Here is a 19,507-nt window from a genome sequence, read left to right on the forward strand (position 1 = left end):
ACTGCGTTTAGGACAATCTGGCTTTTACAATGATCCGTGACAGTTCTCATCTTATCCATAGACAATAGATCGATGAGCGGGCATTTTGATTGGGAAGCCTCAATATCCAGCCAAATTGATTGTGAATCACAAGAGACCCAGTCAGCCACATATGATAGTAGAGTGGTCAGTTGGTACTTTCTAAAAACCGGAAAATCCAGACCTCCCCTTACTTGTGGAAGCTGTAATTTATCTAATATAATAAGGGACCGTCTATGATTCCAAACAAAGGAACCAAGCCAACCATAAAGCTTGCTCAGCGCCTGTCTCAGCAACATCAAGGGAAGCATTCTCATGGGGTATAATAAGCATGGGAGGATATTCATCTTAACCAAAACTATTTTTCCTAACCAGAATATCAGGAGATCTTCCCAACGCTGGAAGTCCTGCTTTATTTTCTTTAATAAATGAATATAATTAGCTTTACATAACTGACCAAATACCGGAATAATAAAATACCTAAATAGAGAAAACCTCTCAGTGACCACCGAAAGGGGAAGCAGGATCCATCCACAAAGTTAGTTATACTGGTAAGACCTCTACCTGCATGGCCTCTGATTTCGTGAAATTAATTTTGTATCCTGAAAACATACCAAACAAATTAACCATTGAATTAAACAGGGCACAGATGTCAATGGATCATTTAAGAAAAGAAGAACATCAGCATAAAGAATAATTTAATGCTTGCCTGATCCTACCTTCGGGGCCGTTATACTGGGGTCAGTTCGGATGGCTTCCGCCAGCAGTTCGATCATTAGTGAAAATAGTAGTGGCGAAAGAGGACATCCTTGGTGACAACCTCTGCCAATACTAAAACTATCCGATCTTATGCCATTAGTAGTCACCGCTGCTTTTGGGCCATTATGTAAAACTGTGACCCATTTAGTAAAAAACCTCTCCAATACCAAACCACTCCATACTTTAAAAAAGGTATGGCCATTCTTCCTGATCGAATGCTTTCGCTGCATCTAGGGTGATAACTAATCGATTGCTTTTTGCTGGCAGACTTGTACCATATTTAACACTCTGCTGATATTAGTAGATCTGCGACCCGTAATAAACCCCATCTGATCCTCTTTTATAATAAATGGCAAAACCTTCTCCAGTCTTATTGCTAGCACTTTCGAGAGGATTTTAAAGTCCACATTTAATAAGGATATAGGCCTGTGCGAGGTACAGTCGTCTGGGGCTTTCCCCTTCTTGAGGATGAGAGAGATATTTGCTTCTCTAAGAGAGCGCGGGAGACAACCCTGACTAAATGAGTAGTTGTACATGTCTATAAGTGGTCCAGCCAACTCATCTACGAACTTTTTCTAAAACTCAGCCTGGAATCCATCTCGCCCGGGAGCTTTGCCACTCTGGAGCTGCCTCACCGCCTTCTGCACCTCCTGAATTGTCAGGGAGGCATTCAAAGTGGACCTGTTCCAAGGTTATGTCCAAAAGATCCAGATTCTTAAAAAAAAAAAGACTCCATCTCCTCGTTCTATCCGCACAGCCCTCTGACTGGTACAGCTCAAAATAAAACTTTCTCAAAGCTGAATTGATCTTTTTATGGTCAAGTCAAAATACCATCTCTCATAGATGCAATGGATTGGGGAGCTTTCTTCTTTCTGGCAAGCTATACTAGATACCTGCCCGGCTTATTGCTGTACTCGAATAGTCTCTGCTTCGCAAATAGTATCTCCCTCTTTGCTGTTTGAGTAAGAGTAGCATTCAAGGTAGCCCTGAGGGCTGTAATCCGCTGCAAGTGAATTATGGATGGCTTATCAACATACACCAACTCAGCTGCCTTCTGGCGAGCCTCAAGCAGACGCTGTTGTTCTCCTTTTTGTCTTTTCCAGGTCGCAGAATATGAAATAATTAAGCCGCGCATATGTGCCTTAGCAGTCTCCCACATCATCAATGGGTTACTGGCTGTACCTATGTTAATGTCCCAGAAAGCTTTAAATTCCTGCAAAAAGTATTCTATGAACTTACTATCCTTCAGTAGGAAAGGATCCATACACCAGTGTCAGGAGTCTATCTTATCACCACTCGTGTTGACCTTCATATAGACTGCTGCATGGTCAGAAATAGCTATATTCCCTATTTTACAGGACAGTATCGAATTCAGAAAGGTCAAGGGGACAGAAAAAACATATCAATTCCGGTGTGGCACTTGTGTGGGTTAGAATAAAAAGTGAAATCTCTACCTTCAGGGTGAAGACATCTCCACACATCTACCAGTCCCAACTCACTATTCAAATCAACCAGCTGCCTAGATCGCAGAGATATGCCCGCAGAGCTCCTAGGTATCCTGTCCACCTTGGGATCAATAATACAATTAAAATCTCTCCCTATAATTATGTGATGTACCCCAAGGGCCATCAGCCTGAAGAATGCATCCGTTAGAAATTTAAAAGGATGTGCTAGAGTGGGGGGGCAATATACATTCAAAATCTCATACGCTTCTCCACATATTGGAGCTTTAAGTATAATAAACCGCCCGGACTAATCTTTTATCTGGCTTAACATTTGAAATGGTAGATCTTTATGAATAAGAATGGCCATTCCCCTACTTTTCAAGTTGAAGGATGAAAAGAACACCTGACCAAATCCTCTCTGTTGCAGCTTCAAATGCTCCTTATCAGTTAGGTGTGTCTCCTGTATAACGGCTACATCAACCCTCTCTTTTTTAAGACTCGATAACATCTTTTTCCTTTTCATTGGCGAGTGGCTCCCTTTAAACATTCCAAGTGCACTATTTAAACGAATGGCTAGCCATGATCGCTCAAGAAAGTCAGAGAACCCCCCAGGAGGAAGAACCCCACACAACAAACCGAGTAAAAACCGTAAACAATTCGTAAGTTTTAAAAAAAAACCTTTACAAAACTACTAAAAATTACTCCTAAAAAATAATAACAGTATAAGGGAGGACTTCCACCCTTATACACAGGGGCAATCCTGCCATAACTCCTTCCAACTGGAGCTATGCCCTTGCCCCAGACATTGCAAAATAAAATGGATAAATACCAATGTCTTATACCAAGGAAATTAAAGGTGGGCATCCAGCCCATCCCTTCCATATTATTAACCTAGGCATTCTTAACAAAGCAGCATCATGAAAAAATATATATAAAATTACAATCCCAGAAAATATTCAAGGAAAACCCGAAAAAATTCAGAAACAACCCCCAACCAGATCAACCAAGCAAATTATAAATAAAAGTTAAAGGACAAGCCCCTCAGGAAACGATAAGAAGTAAAAGGGGGAAGGAGGAGAGAAAAAAAGGGCATAAAGAAGAAAAACAATTGTTCATATAATTCGAGTCCTTTAGTCTATTTAAGAGCATCCAAAAATTCTTTTACTTTTTCCGGTGATCTAAAGTTATACACAGACCCTCCATGACTGAAGTGCAGTGCTGCTGGGTATCTCAAGGCATACTGAATATTTAAATCCCTCAGAAGCTTCTTTACCTCATCAAATGCCTTCCTCTTACGTGCCACGACAGGAGAGAAGTCCTGGAACAGCATCATTTTCAACCATTTGTATACCATAGCTTGGGGATCCTTCCCCAAAGCTCTGGAGGCCTCCAGCAGCATTTGCTTATCGCTGTAGTGCTGGAGTCACACTAGGCCCAGGCGGGGGCGCTGGTCCGATTCAGGCCTGCAAACAGCAACCCAGTGGGCCCATTCAACCCGCACCCGGCCTAGCCCCAACCCCAGCTTCAGCAGTTGTGGGAGCTCTTCCAAGGTCCAGACTCTGCTTACCAGAGGCCGGACCTGACCCACAGAGGATTCAGCAGCAGTCTTGGAGGCCACCCCTCCAACACTCTGCCCGTGTTTCTCAATCTCTCTGTCATGCTTCTGCAGCATGACCAAGATTGACTCCCACCTGGACCGGGTCTCTTCCACTGAAGCATCGATCTTCTCTCGAAGTTGACAAACTCAGAGATCAGGCTCTCTGAGTTTGTCAACTTCGAAACTTTTGAAAAGTTTGGTACATTTCAAAATGACCAAAGGAAACGAATCATGCAGTTTGCAACAGGCAGGGACCCTTCCCCTGCCTGCAGCAACAGATGCGGCCACCCCGGGGAACTTGCCTGCAGAGACGAGCCTGATCTCTGAGTTTGTCAACTTTTAAAAGTTTGGTGCAAAATGGCTGTAGCAACTGGGAAATAGCTAGTTTTAGTGGTTTAAAACATGAGAGGAGGGTGGGTACCCCACTTTTTCTGGGTCCTGGGCAGAGCTCAGCAAACTCAGACCTACTGGGTCGCTGCCATCTTGAAACCCCCAGGAATTTGTTTTTAAAAAAAGCCTCACGCGCACATTCTGAAAGCAGGGAGATCCCTTGTTCAGCACAAACATTTTAATCACAAAATCCAACCCAGACCCGGGTTCGATTTTAGTCACAAAATCAATACAGCATTTATACTGGAGAACTATACATTGGAAGGATTTACCATTACAGGCTATTGCTTCTATAGAAATTGCAAAGTTTATATTGCAGGACAATTTCAGCAGTGTGTAGATATCCAATGGGACTGTACAAATTCATTTCTATGTTAAAATCAAAAAAATTCTACAAAAACTTAGCAGGTCTGGCAGTATTTCTGGAAGCGAAACGGAGTTAATTTTTCAAGTCCAAAGACTCTTCTTTGGCCACCCATGACAGTAGACCGGTGTTTCAATTCCAGACTAATCAATCAATTAAATTTAAATTCCACCAGCTGTCATGTTGGGACTTGAATCCTTGTTTCAAAAGTATTAGCTTGGACCTTAGGATTATGATTCTAACAGCATTACCACTATGCCAGCGCCTACTTACGGCATTACTACTTTGGATCTATCTTTACCATAGAGGAAGACACTGCTCAGGTTACAGTGAGAAGGTGCAAATCAGACTAATGAAAGATTTAAAACTAATAAGGAGGCAGCATTGTATAGGCTGCCTGTATACAGCTGATGAAGCACCAAGAAAAAGTGCATCAAAAGATACACAGGGAAATGAAACTGCAAGTTGCAGAGGCAAGAGATAATTTTCTAGTCTTCCATTATCTCTGGAACCTGCTAAACGACTACAAATTTGCAAATGTTACATCCTAGGGGAAAATGATATAAAGATAAGCCCAGCAACTACAGGCCAGTCAGTTAAGTTTGGTGGTATAGAAGCTTGTAGTAAAGGTTACTTGGGCAAAAGTTGCTTAACAAGGAGCGTCAGAGTGGATGTGTCAAACACAAACCATGTTTAATTAACTTCTAGCTTATTGACAAGGCAACAGAAGACTGATGAGATGTATTTGATTTCCAAAAAGCATTTGATACAGTAAGCACAAAAGACTTGTGAGCAAAGGAATAGGTTACGAAATGCAAGGGACAGGATCAACACAGATACAAAACTGGCCAAATAAAACAGAAAGCAATAGTTGATACGTATTTTCAAGACTAGATGAAGATTTGTCAAGATCTCGACTCTCCTAATTATATATTAATGAAGAGCATAATTTAAAAATCTGTAGATTTTTCTATAAACTGCACAATTGTGAACTGGGGAAAAAGGAACTTAAGCACACGGAATTGTGTTCCACTTAAAAGGTTGGGGCCATGTTGTTTTAAGAAATTAACAATTAGAAAGATAGGATAGAAATAGGTGAACTTGCCAAGCTGGAGACATGATGTCTACTCTGCTTGCAGTAATATCAGTCCAGAGATATTCGTGTTTTTGTTAAGTTAAATTAGTTAAAAGCATTCTGTGAACTCTGCAAGGCTGCAAAACCAATTTACTTCATCAGGTCAAAGAAGAAATTATAAATAATACTTCATTCAAAAAGTCAAATTAAAAGGTAGTACAGAGTAGGAATAGGGAACATCATCATGGAGATGTGTACAGCCTAAGGTTTCTCTGGTTTCAATTTATCTATATGCTTGTTGCAAGAAGCACTGGCTGAATTTTGCAGCTGGAGGAGTGCTACATCAAAACACTGTTATTCTCTAATGCCCTTCAGGGAACAAAATCTGCCATAGAAACATAGAAAATAGGTACAGGAGTAGGCCATTCAGCCCTCTGAGTCTGAACCCCCATTCAATATGATCATGGCTGATCATACAACTTCAGGATCCCATTGCTGTTTTCTCTCCAAACTCCTTGACCCCTTAAGTCACAAGGGGTCACGTCCAGATCCCTCTTGAATATATCTAATGAACTGACCCCAACGGCTTCATGTGGGTGAGAATTCCACAGATTCACAACTCTCCGAGTAAAGAAATTCTTCCTCATCTCAGTCCTGAAAGGTTTAACCCTTATTCTTAGATTGTGACTCTTAGTTCTGGACTTCCCCCAACATCAGTAACATTCTTCCCATATCTAGCCTGTCCAGTCCCATCAGGCTTTTATATATTTCTATGAGGATTCCCCCCCCCCGCCTCATTCTTCTAAATTCCAGCAAGTACAAGCCCAGTCAATTCAGTCTTTCCTCATACATCAGTCCAAGAATACATTCGCTGGACTCAGTCAATGGCAAGAATGTCCTTCCTCAGACAAGGAGGCCACTGCATACAATACTCAAGATATGGCTTCCCTCAGGCTGCATCTACATGCCAACCTTCAAATGACTGTTCCACCATAACACCAAGGTCTCATCGCACCTCACCTTTTCCGAAACTGCCACTGCAAGGCAGGTTATCATTCAGATGATAACCTGCCTTGCGACCAAAGTGGATAGCCTCACATTTATCTACATTATATTGCATTTGCAAGTATTTGCCCACACAACCAGCCAATCTATCCAAGTCACTCTGCAGCCTTTTAACATTCTCCTCACAGCACACACTACCACCCAGCTTAGCGTTATCTGCAAATTTGGAGATACTGCATTCAATTTCTTCATCCAAATCATTAATGTATATTGCAAACAGCTGCAGCACCCCACTCATCACTGCCTACCACTTTGAAAAGCACTCGTTTATTCCAACTCTTTGCTTCCTGTCTGCCAACCAGTTCTCTACCAATGTCAGTACATTACCTCTGATACCTTGAGCTTTAATTTTCCTTACCAATCTCTTGTGTGGAACCTTGTCATAAGCCTTTTGAAAGTACAGATACACAACATCTACTGATTGATACTGGTCCACTGTACCACTCACATCCTCAAAACAATTCTAGAAGATTTGGCAAGCATGATTTCCCTTTAGTGAATCCATGCTGACCAGGACCTATTCTGCTACAGCTTTCTGAATGCTCAGTTATTACATCCTAAATAATTGACTCCAGAATTTCCTCCACTATTGATGTCAGACTAACCAGCCTGTACTTCCCCATTTTCTCTCTCCCTCCTTTTTTTTAGAAGAGCTACCCTCCAGGCAATTGGAACTCTTCCAGAGTCTATAGAATGCTGGAAAATGATCACCAATGCATCCACTATTTCTAGGGCCACTTCCTTCAGTATTCTAGGATGCAGAGCATCAGGCCCCAGGGATTTATCTGGTTTTAATCCCATTAATTTCCCCAATATTACTTCCTGAATAATAAAGATTTCCTTCAGTTTCTTTTTTTTTTAATAAAAGTATTTATATTGAAAACATTTTTCAAAATTGTAAAATTACAGAAATATGAAAATATAACATTAGAATGACAAAAACAACAATAAACAATAAAGCAACTACTATACTACTCTACAAAAGAACTCAACTACACTCATTACACAGCAATAAATAAATAAGTACATAAATAACGCTGCTCAGCATAACAAGACCTCAGCTCTCAACTTTCGACAGCATTAATTATTAAACTCATGTTTGCTCAAAATATATCCTCTTGGGACATTAGGTTTATTAAACCAAACCAACATGGCTGGACAAAAGCCCTAATTAAAATCTGCTCTCAAATAGTGCAAAAAGGGCTGCTATGTCTTATAAAAATTGTCCATTTTCTGGTACACCATGTTTGTAAGGAAGTCCAAAGGAATGTGTTCCAGAAATTAACTAATGCCACCCCGACAGACCCGGGGAGTTCTCAGCACATCAAAATGTTCTTCCTCACACAAAAAGTGAGGATGCTAAAAAAAAATTTCCCATGTACATCTAAGGAAGATAAATTCAGCAAACCCAGAAGAGAAAGCAGGTTCACCTTGTCTTCAGTTCCCAAAACCCTCTCTATTACTCCTGCCACAGCGCTCCAATATGTACGGAGCCTGTGGCAAGACCACAAACAATGAGTGAGGGTACCTCTATTTATTTTACATTTGGGGCACACTGAAGACGCACCCTGCTTAAATTTTGCTAGACAATCTGGGGCCAGATGAGCCCGATGAAGAATCTTTAACTGCAAAACATGGGTCCTATTACATATCGAAATCTTCGTCACATTCTCACAAATGTCCTCCCAAGTTTCCAGAGTGATCTCCACCCCTAACTCTCTCTCCCAGACCTCCCGTAATCTGTCAATGTCACCCAAGGAATCTCCTCCCAACAAATGATAGAGAGTACTCACTGAAAGAGTGCTCTAAGCCTGAAGCATCCTCTTTTTCCATCTCAGACCTAAAACACTCAGTCAGAAGTGTAGTCTCTTTTCAGATAAAATCTCTGATTTGAAAAAAAAACAGAAGAGGTCCCTACTCGATAATCCATACTTAAGAGTTATTTGATCAAATAACATTAATTTTTCATCTTCAAACAGGTCACCCAAACAAGAGACTCCCCTATCAGAGATCCATTATCCCTGGCCGGAAACCTGGCGTACCAACTATGGGACTATGGAAAGATGTTTTAGACATATTACCCTCCATCTGTCTCATTGCCTTCCACTTTTTGTCAGTATTAATAACTATTGGATTGCGGCAATGTTCCACAACTATCCTCATTTTGTCCAGAAACAACAGGTTAATCAGAGGTCACTTTGCCTGGGAGCCGCAAAGTCCAATCATATCGACACCGAATCCTCATAGGCCCAGTCACTCACAAAAAAATAGAAGGGAGCTCAATTGATATCTTCTGACTCCTCCCAACCCCTGGAGCATCTGTTATTTCATAAACTTGACAAGGAGCCGCTTATGGTGCCAAATAAAAGAACTACACCAATTAATTCCCAAAATGTTTCGCTAAAAAAGCAAGAAAGCATCTGCAGAGGTTACAATAAGCCAGGAAGAACATTCATTTTAAGAAGAGCAGCTCGACCTAACCATGACATTGGAAGGGCTCCCCATCCTAGAAGGTCTTGTTTAATCTTGTGAAACACATTAACAACATTAGCCTTGAATAACTGATCAAAACTAGGGGTAACAGAGGCCCAATTTAAGAAAGCCTCCCAGTGCCCACTTAAAGGGGAACCCACCTTCAACGTCTGGTATTTCCCCAAGACCCCTGTAGGCATAGCCTCCGATTTTGAAAAATTGATCTTGTAACCTGAGAAAACGCCAAATGAATTAATACGTTGTATCAAATAAGGTACTGAAACTGCCAGGTTTGAACAAAAAACGAAAACATCATTGGCATATAATGTGATCTATGCACCTTCAACACTACTCTTGGGACAATTATATTAGCGTCCCGACGAATGGCCTCTGCCAGCAGCTCAATCACCAATGTGAAGAGCAATGGTGAGAGGGGACTGCCTTGCCGACTGCCCTATCATGTTAAAATTACCAGCCATTATACCATTCGTGAGAACCGCGACCAGAGGATCACTGTAAAGGATCCTTATCCATCTAGTAAACATTTCACCCAGGCCAAACCGCTCCAGGGTATGAAAAAGATACAGCCATTCCACCCAGTCAAATGTTTTCTTCGCATCCAAGGAAACCACCAACCCTTGAACTGACATTGCTGGCACATTTGAATCATGTTAAACAGTCTCCTAACATTACTAGAAGACCTGTGACCCTTTATACAGCCCTTCTGATCTTTCTTAACAAACAAGGGCAACACCCTTTGCAACTTCAATGCCAGAGTCTTCGATAAAATTTTAAAATCAGAGTTTAAAAGCGAGATGAGTCTATAAGAAGCATAGTCTTCCAGGGTCTTCCCTTTTTCAAGGATAAGAGAGATATTAGCCTCTCTCAAGGAAGGCAGGAGGCGATCCCAATGACATGAATAGTTATACATGTCTAGTATCGGTCCTGACAGTATGCTTACAAATTCTTTATAAAACTCACTGGGCAAGCCATCAGGGCTGGGCACCTTACCACATTGAAGTTGCCTCACCACCTCCTGTATCTCTGGACTGTTAACAGAGCACTAAGGAGAGACACCTGCTCAGCAGACAAATCAGGAAGATCCACATTCCTAAAAACAGACTCCATCCTACCCAGTCTGTCCTCACAGCATTCAGATTGGTAAAGTTCAGAGTAAAACCTCCGAAACATCTCATTGATTTTTTTTAGCATCGTAACTAAGAGAAGAAATAGGCTGGGAGGCATTCTTCTTCCTGACCAAAGTATTTACCCATCCTATCACCATGCTCAAACAGTCTCTGCTTTGCAAAGGAAGGTTCCTTCATTGCTGTATGTGTTAACGTTGAGTTTAAGGTGGATTGGAGAGCTGTGATCCACTGCAGCTTAGTCACCGATGGTCTACTTGTAATATGCTGGCTCAGCTGCCTTCTGTCGTGCCACAAGCAGACGCTGCTGTTCTCCCTTCTGTCGCTTCTGGCTGGCAGAGAATGATATAATACTCCCTCCAGCATAAGCCTTAGTAGTGTCCTAAAGAATGGACGGATTACTAGCTGTACCTGAATTGGTGGCCGAAAAAGCTTCAAATTTCCCAGAGAAGTATTCTACAAACTTGCTGTCCTTGAGGATGAAGAGATCCATTCGCCAGTACCATTAGCTCATTGCATCACCCTTAATCTTAACCATTAAATACACCACTGCATGATCAGAGAGGGCAATATTCCCAATTGAGCAGGATACCACCAAATCTCAACAAGCCATGGGAGTTAGGAAATAATCAATCCTTGTGTGGCATTTATGAGGATTAGAAAAGAATGTAAAGTCTCTACCTGTGGGGTGTAAACGCCTCCAAACGTCCACCAACCCCAGTTCCACACATAGATCACCCAACTGCTCAGATTGTGAAGAAAGCTTTGGGGGGCCTGTGGGCATTCTATCCAGCACAAGATCCATAAGGCAATTAAAGTCCTCCCCTGTAAAAATATGCCGCGACACCAAGGCCATCAGCTTAGTGGATCATTCAGAAATTTACGAGGGTGGGCCAGAGGCCAGAAGTCATTCAAAATACTATATTCTTCACCATGTATAAGGATCTTAAGAATAACAAACCAACCATACTCATCTTTAACACAATCTATTAAATTAAATAGGAGACCTTTCCGGACGGGTTTTGCCACTCCTCTGCTCCTAATACTAAAAGACAAGAAAAACACCCAATCAAATCCAACCTGTTGCAACATCAAGTGTTCTTTGTCATTAAGGTGAGTCTCCTGCAACAGGACAACATCCACCCTCTCCTTTCTAAAGCTTGACAATGCCTTTTTTCTTTTAACTGGTGAATGAATTCCTCTGATATTCCAGGTGCACCATTTAAGAATGCTACTAACTATGATCCTTTACAATTATCTTTGACCTGCCAAGAGGAAGAATTTATCTTGCAACACACTGACCATACTCAAAAGGAGACTCATAGAACCTATTTACAAAAAAAAGCTAAACTACAAAACACACTTATTGGGGGACTCTTCCCCCTATCCACAGAGGTGCTTACATTTCCCACACATACCTCCATCCCCCCCGCTTCCAGCTTGAGCCACACTCCAAACCCAAGCAATGGAAGAAACCAAACAAAGGACATTGTAAATGCAAAGGCATAATAAAAGCAGTGAGCACTCTGCCCACCCCCCACGCTATATCAATACCACTCTAGCTCAAAGAGGGAAAAAAACCCACCAACAACATCTTTGGGAAAAGAGTGAAAGTACAAGGAATAAAAGCAAGACAAAAAAAACAGACACTATTGTCCATTTCCATAAATACATCTACATTATTTTAAGGTGTCCAAGAGGTTTTTGGCTTGTTCCAAGGAATCAAATGACTGCTCGTAAGTAACACAAATCACCGCGGAGTATTTCACCCAATTTTGAACACAGCGGTCCTTTAATCTTCTCAATCTCAAACAATTTCCTCTTAAGGGTCACTGCCGCAGAAAAGTCCTGGAAAAACATTATCTTAGTTCCTTAATAGGTCAGGGCATGTTTATCTCTCCCCAACCTTCTACAAGTTTCCATGACACACTGCTTGTCCCTGTAGCACTGAAATCATATCAGAACCAGGCGGAGGCACTGGCCCTGACCGGGTCTGCGCACTGCAACCTGGTGAGCTCTGTTCAACCTTCGCCCAGTCCACTTCAGCATCCCAGCCAAGAAATTGTGGCAACCAGTCTTCAAAAATAATTTGCTGGCTGCCCACCTTCTACTCCCTCCAGCAGGCCAATGATCCAGATATTTTTCCTCCTACCTCTATTTTCCAGGTCATCAACTTGCTCAGTCAAGGTTCCAACCTGTTTCTCAAAGGCCTGGATCAGCTCCACCGAGGACTTTACCTCAGTCTCCTATGCCACGGTCTGCCGCTTAACCTCTTCAACTCGCTTTCTGAGCCCTTCTAACTCCTCGTGCTTTCACAGCATGGCTGAGATGGGCTCCAGTTAATTACAAGTCTCTTCCCTCATCTCCTGGATCAGTTGTCAGTTCGCTCAGAGTTCCTCCACAATGTTTTGCTGTGCAGGCATTTCTTTCACAGCTGCAGAAGGAGCTGCAACGGCTTCCACATTTACAGGCTCGGGCCCGCCCAATGTTTCAGTGTTCAGAGTGTTGAGACTTGGCCGTTTGCTTCCCCTTAGTCATTCTCACACTTTTGAAAAAGGATTTAAACAGTTGTATTACCATTTAATAATAATATTTTTCCATAAAAAAAACTAAGGTGGGAGGGGAGGTGAAAAAATATTACTACCCTGGTTTGGGGTGCAGAGCTCAGCAAGGCTGATCTTTTCAGATCGCCACCATCTTGAATCCCTCTTCAGTTCCTCCTTAATGCTTGACCCCCTGTTCCCTAGCATTTCCTGAAGGTTATTGGTGCCCACCTTAGTGAAGGCAGATCCGAAGTATTTGTTCAACTGGTCTGCCATCTCTTTGTTGACCATTATGAATTCATCTGATTCTAACTGCAAGAGACCTATATTTGTTTCACCAGTTGTTTTCTCTTCACTTATCTATAGAAGCTTTCGCAGTCAGTTTTTATGTCTTTCTCAAAACTTACCTCCATAGTCTTTTCCCCTTCTGAATTAAACCCCTTCTCCTTTGCTGAATTTTAAATTTCTCCCAGTCCTCAGGTTTGCTGCTTTTTCTGGCTAATTTATATGCCTCCACTTTGGCTGTAACACTGTCCCTGATTTCCCTTGTTAGCCATGGTTGAGCCACCTTTCCGGTTTTACTCTTACAGCAGACAGGGATGAAGGAATTCCTGATGAAGAGCTTATGCTCAAAATGCTGATTCTCCTGCTCCTCGGACGCTGCCTGACCAGCTGTGCTTTACCAGCATCACACTCTTCGACTCTGATCTCCAACATCTGCAGTCCTCACTTTCTTGCAGACAGGGATATACAATTATTGAAGTTCATCCATGTGTTCTTTAAATGTCTGCCACTGCTATCCATCAACCACCCCTTAAGTATCCTTGTCCAGCTTATTCTAGCCAATGCATGCCTCATAACATCAATGTTAACTTTCTTTAAATTCAGGAACCTAATTTCAGGCTTAATTGTGTCACTCGCCATCTTAAATGAACAATTCTAACATATCATGGTCACTCTATCCCAAAGGATCTCACACAACAATGTTGTTAATTAATCCTCTCTCATTACATAATACCCAGTCTAGCCCTCTAGTTGGTTCCACAATATATTGGTCAAGGAAACCTCATATTCCAGGAAATCCTCCTCCATCACATTGCTACCAGTTTAGTTAGTCCAATCAATATGTAGATTGAAGTCACCCATAATAACTGTTGTATTCTTCATGCATACATCACTAATTTCCTGTTTGATACAATAGCCAACGTCTCAGCTACTGTGTGGTGGGCTGGACACAACTCTCATTAACGTCTCTTTCCCTCTGGCGCTCCACAGCTCACCCATACAGATTCCACATCATCCCGGCTAATGTCCTCTCTTACTTTGCGTTAACCTCCTCAACTAGCAATACTACCCCACTTCCCTTTCCTTTTCTTCTATCTTTCCTGAAAATTGAATAACCCTGGATATTGAGCTCCCATCCTTGGTCACCCTGGAGCCAGGTCTCCATGACCCCATTATCCATTATATCCATTAATAACTATCTGCGCAGTTATTTCATCCACCCTATTACAAATACTACTCACATTGAGACACAAAGTCTTCAGGCTCTCTTTTTTTGACATTTATTACCCATACTCACCAGGTCTAGCCCACATGCAACTCCAGACCAACAGCAATGTGGTGATTCTCAACTGCTCTCTGAAATGATCTAGCAAGCTACTCAATTCTATCAACCACTACAAAGTCTCAACAAAGAAATGAAACTGGACAGACCACCTGGCATCAACCTCAGCAGTGGAAATGACAACAGGAAAAACCACCCCAATCCACCCAGCAAAATCCTCCTGACTAATGTCTGGGCACTAGTGCCAAAGTGGGAGAGCTGATTCATAGATTTATCAAACAACAGCCTGACATATTCACCCTCACTGAATCATGACCTAGAGACAATATCCCAGGCACCATCATTAACATTCCTGGATATGTCCTGTCCCACCAATAGGACATACCCAGCAGAGGTGTCAGCACAGTATTATACAGTCTGGAGGTGCTGTGTTATGAACCTTAGTGAATTTCAGCAACAAACTCCAGGCTGATGTAAAGTTGCTTTCGTGCAAACATTAAAATAACCTCCATAATCTCCATAGTGGGTGGCACAGTGGTTAGCACTGCTGCCTCACAGCGCCAGAGACCTGGGTTCAATTCCCGCCTCAGGGGACTGACTGTGTGGAGTTTGCACGTTCTCCCCGTGTCTGCGTGGGTTTCCTCCGGGTGCTCCGGTTTCCTCCCACAGTCCAAAGATGTGCAGGTAAGGTGAATTGGCCATGCTAAATTGCCCGTAGTGTTAGGTAAGGGGTAAATGTAGGGGTATGGGTGGGTTGCGCTTCGGCGGGTCGGTGTGGACTTGTTGGGCCGAAGGGCCTGTTTCCACACTGTAATGTAATGTAATCTAATCTAACCCAAACCTAAAAACATTATAAGACTGCTAGCCCAAATGTCCTTCAGTTCATAGTCCATTACTACTCAATTGCCAAATTTAGCTTCTTATTTGAAACGGCTCTGCATGACTCAACATTTCCTTGAAGAAAATAGTAGTTTCTCTTGCAAAACAGGTACAGACAATAATGTTCCCTTCCTCTCCCTTTTGATAAAGTCTGAGGAGATTTGAAACAAATCCTGCCATCATTGTAGGATCTTTCCTTTGAAAATGCATTACATACACAAACAAAAATTTTAATCTTTTATCTGGAATTGCACCTTTAGCACAATTATTATGGCATTTCTGACCATCAATTTTTTCTCATCTTTTCTCGAAATCATTATTTTATCATGACCACATCATTCAATTAACAAAGTGAATTAATTCCAGAATGTCCAGACCGACAACTGTTCTATGGTAACCGATTACATATCCAAACATTGGAATATGCCAAACCTAAACACGCCATTACATAAATTCCATCAAATTGAAGAACCCTTATGAGAACATAGCATAAATGATAGCAAAATGTGAAGAACACTGTTTCAGACATAAAAGCAAATTAAAAAAACAGAAATGTTAAAACACAACTAAATACAGGCTCAAAAATAAAAGTTAGATTGATATAGGTTTTAAATTTGATTTTATTCAGTGCTTAAAAAATACATTTGTATTCATAATTTAAGAAAATGATTTGTTGCACATGGTAAATGTCTTCGGATTCCAAAATGAAGAATTACTGTCCATGTTCCAGTCTGACAAACAGAAATTTACTAGATCTTTGCATTTTATAAACAGTAAACAAAGAACTTATGTAGGGGAGGTCCATTAATTCTAAATAGTACATTGGCATTGTTGAGAGGCTGTGGAACCAAAGTTTCTAAATTTGTTTGGAAGATTTCGATTTAACTAGCAATTTAGAATGCTGGGGACAAACAGTCAAGCTCAAGCACTTTTACAACAGGAATAGAAGAATTCTTATTTCTACAAGATGGTGCCTTGTAGTTACAATTAGGAGAATAACGGGTCTCAATGGTCAAGAAAGTCACCTGATTACTGAATGAATTTAAGTGTGCAAGATTTAGTCAATATGTGATAGCAAACACCAGCAGTTGACTCAATCTACAATACTCTCAGAGGTGTGTCACGGTTTCTTTAATGGCTCAGTAAGTTTATCCTGAGATCAACACATCACAAACCAGGACCCCTGCTGAGTTAACTGACTGCAGTTTGGATGGCCATTGGAATGCTACAAGTAAATTAGCACCCTGACTGAATGGAGAGGAAAATAAAGACCCCACTCCTTACTGCAATCCAACTCCTCCTTCTGGCTATGCACACCACCATCATTTGATGTCCTTCACAGCTGAATTATCGCCTGACCCTCACATATAAACACACATGAAAACCCATGTGTGATACAATCTTCAGCGCAACAGCAACTTTTCTACAAAGAGGAAAAGCATTTAAGATATGAGATGGAAGAAAACTAACAACTGGTGGGGTGTGGGTAAGAGTTGACAATGGTGCCAATAGATCTCAAACACAAAAAAAACAAACATTCTATATAACAGCATTATTAACCCTTGAAGATAGGGATCCAAAGAAGTGTTACTCATTTGCCATTTCAGAATTTCATTGCAATATATTCTTGCAATACATGTATCAAAAGTACTTTATAGGGCAAGTCCCTACTTATAGTGGTAGTAATTTTAAAAATAATACCTGCTTTTCCTCTCAATCAAAATGGCCAAGTAGGAAGCAGGCAAAGCAGCACCAAATCCTGGGGACCATATGTAGAATTTCCCAAGAAGTTTCCTAGATTTGGAGAAAAACAAAACCCGACACTTAAACTAGTTTTATTAGCCAGATTAATATAATCATCTGATGTATCTGTATAACAATTTCCTCAAATAAATAAAAATAAAGCATGAGAGAATTGATGGAATTGCCAACTGAAAACCTCTTCTGGTTGGATTTTTATTTACAGAACTGCAATTTCTCCTTAATTCTGTGGCCAACAGATAAATATTACCCATTAAAATTTACCAAACATTCATAACTTGCAGTGTTTGTTTAGGTTTGCTCATGAATAATTTCAGAAATGAAAAATGTATTACAGTACTAAAATTTTAAAGCAACACATGCAGTACAACTCAATTCTATTTTCTACAAATCAAAGTACGTTCCTGAAAATAAAGAGCCATTCTGATAAAACTTTCTGTTTTGTATTCAAGTCAGAATTGCAAGAATATCAAATTTCAAAGCAAACAATTCACACTACATGATGGTGCTGGCTAGTTGGCCTGAGATCTGTAATTGGTCAAGTCCTCACAATGGAAGATGTACCAGGAAACAATCTTGTATTTTCAGTCAAACCAGACAACTGTGATCAGTAAAGGCATTACCATTGGGAATGCATCAGGAAATGGCTGTCCTACCTCTGCTTAGTTAAAACAGGCACTAAACATGAAGACTTTCTTTATGTTTGCGAAGAATAGGGTGCTATATATGAATATATATAGGTTTTAGAATGCATAAGTGAACTACAAAGCAAGCTCAACTGATAAAAATGAAATGATTGCTGGCATAGTTCTTCATACAATCTGGAGTGCTGATTAAATATTGCCTAACTGTGAAATCATAACTAAGGTTAACAGGATGTGTTGAACTTTGCAAGAATGGTCTAGTTAAGTACTGTCAACAGTATCCCAGTTGAGACTGGCCAAAGAAGTGCGTTATTTCATAAATTTACCCAGTCATTATGACATACAACCTACGTTCTTGGCATCAAATCAGCAATTAAGCTCATATCACAGTACTCATTGATGGAATAGGCAGAACACCTTTCAGTTTGATGGACTCTGTTAACGGACAGTTATTACAGCTTAGCAGCAACATAAAATGGCTAGCTACACCTTCAAAGCTGCAGACAAGGTGCCTCAGGGTTGATCCATTATAGTCAGTGGGACAAGGTAGAGTTAATATCTACTGTGAGATGGGGTTGCAGTACAACAGGCATAGGGAACAAAAGGCTATGGAGCAAGACCCAAGCAGTCTGCAAGGGAAAGGAAGACATACCTGAATGAAGGGCAGGATAAGCATAAGTAAGTGAGGTAGCTGGCTGGTATGACAAAGGAGAAGGCCACTTCTAAAAGCGCTGGAAGATTGCAAGATATTCATGAGGACACAACAGAGTGGGGGAGAGCATGTATGTAGTTGAAACTTTATTGCTGGAACAGCACAGCAGGTCAGGCAGCATCCAGGGAACAGGAGATTCGACGTTTCGGGCACAGGCCCTTCTTCAGGAATTACAGCCATTCCTGAAGAAGGGCCTGTGCCCGAAACGTCGAATCTCCTGTTCCCTGGATGCTGCCTGACCTGCTGTGCTGTTCCAGCAATAAAGTTTCAACTTTGATCTCCAGCATCTGCAAACCTCACTTTCTCCTCGAAGAGCATGTATGTAGGCACATCAGGGGGGTAGGGAATATTGATCAGTTTTCTGTGATAATGACACAGTTATTTAAGCCAGTGTTTTATTTCTCCTTTATATCATTAATTTTAAATGTGATTTTTAAAAAGGTAATGGTTACAATTTCAGCTAAGTTGCCAAAAACCAAGTTACAGGTCATCTGCTGTAACTCAGACTTTGTTAATGCAAATTCGCAGTAAAGCGTTTTGACAACTTGGGGACACTGTTTCTAAAGCACGTACTTTTAAAACATGTGCTGGCTGTAATGTGATTACATGACTAACATTTTAAACGCTGTTGCTAAAGCGCAATTTTTCTATAATGCAGGATTGCGCAAGAATGCAACCATCGCATTATAGAAGAACTGCCTGTACCACTTGTACTCTGTAGTGTGATAGTTGGTCAATTTTGCAGTGTTCAGAATTATACCAGCAATATCTAAATACAAATCACTCCATTGTATTTTAACATTCACTCAGCTAAAAGTAGCAAATACAATCACAAGAATCAACTCAATCAAATTAACTTCAATTGTTTAATTTAAACTGCATTACTTCATGTGCGATGAGGCAGGTGTCATGAAAATGAAGTTGCATTTAGCCAAGTGAAATGCTCACAAAAACAAGTTCATTTATTATCACATTTACAAGTTTGATGGGCACTGTTCAGCTGCACTTGTCAAACAGTTTTATAGTAGCTATTGCCTACAATTGGTTGGACATATCAGCACATAGGCTAAA

The 19,507-nt window shown here is 41.0% G+C and overlaps 1 protein-coding gene across 4 annotated transcripts in view; it reads right to left on the reverse strand.

Moving 5' to 3' along the window:
* Nucleotides 1-19,507, reverse strand: part of tmem135 (transmembrane protein 135) — a 544,027-nt gene that overhangs the window by 505,013 nt on the left and 19,507 nt on the right. For all 4 annotated transcript variants that reach the window (XM_043691564.2, XM_043691565.2, XM_043691563.2 and 1 more), the window contains exon 3: nucleotides 17,021-17,113. In XM_043691564.2, coding sequence (XP_043547499.1) covers nucleotides 17,021-17,113 — 93 coding nt within the window. The remainder of the gene's footprint in view (nucleotides 1-17,020; nucleotides 17,114-19,507) is intronic.

Source organism: Chiloscyllium plagiosum, unplaced genomic scaffold, assembly GCF_037043375.1.
Source record: "Chiloscyllium plagiosum isolate Xiang-an unplaced genomic scaffold, Cpla_swu_hap1 HiC_scaffold_6, whole genome shotgun sequence".
Taxonomy (NCBI): domain Eukaryota; kingdom Metazoa; phylum Chordata; class Chondrichthyes; order Orectolobiformes; family Hemiscylliidae; genus Chiloscyllium; species Chiloscyllium plagiosum.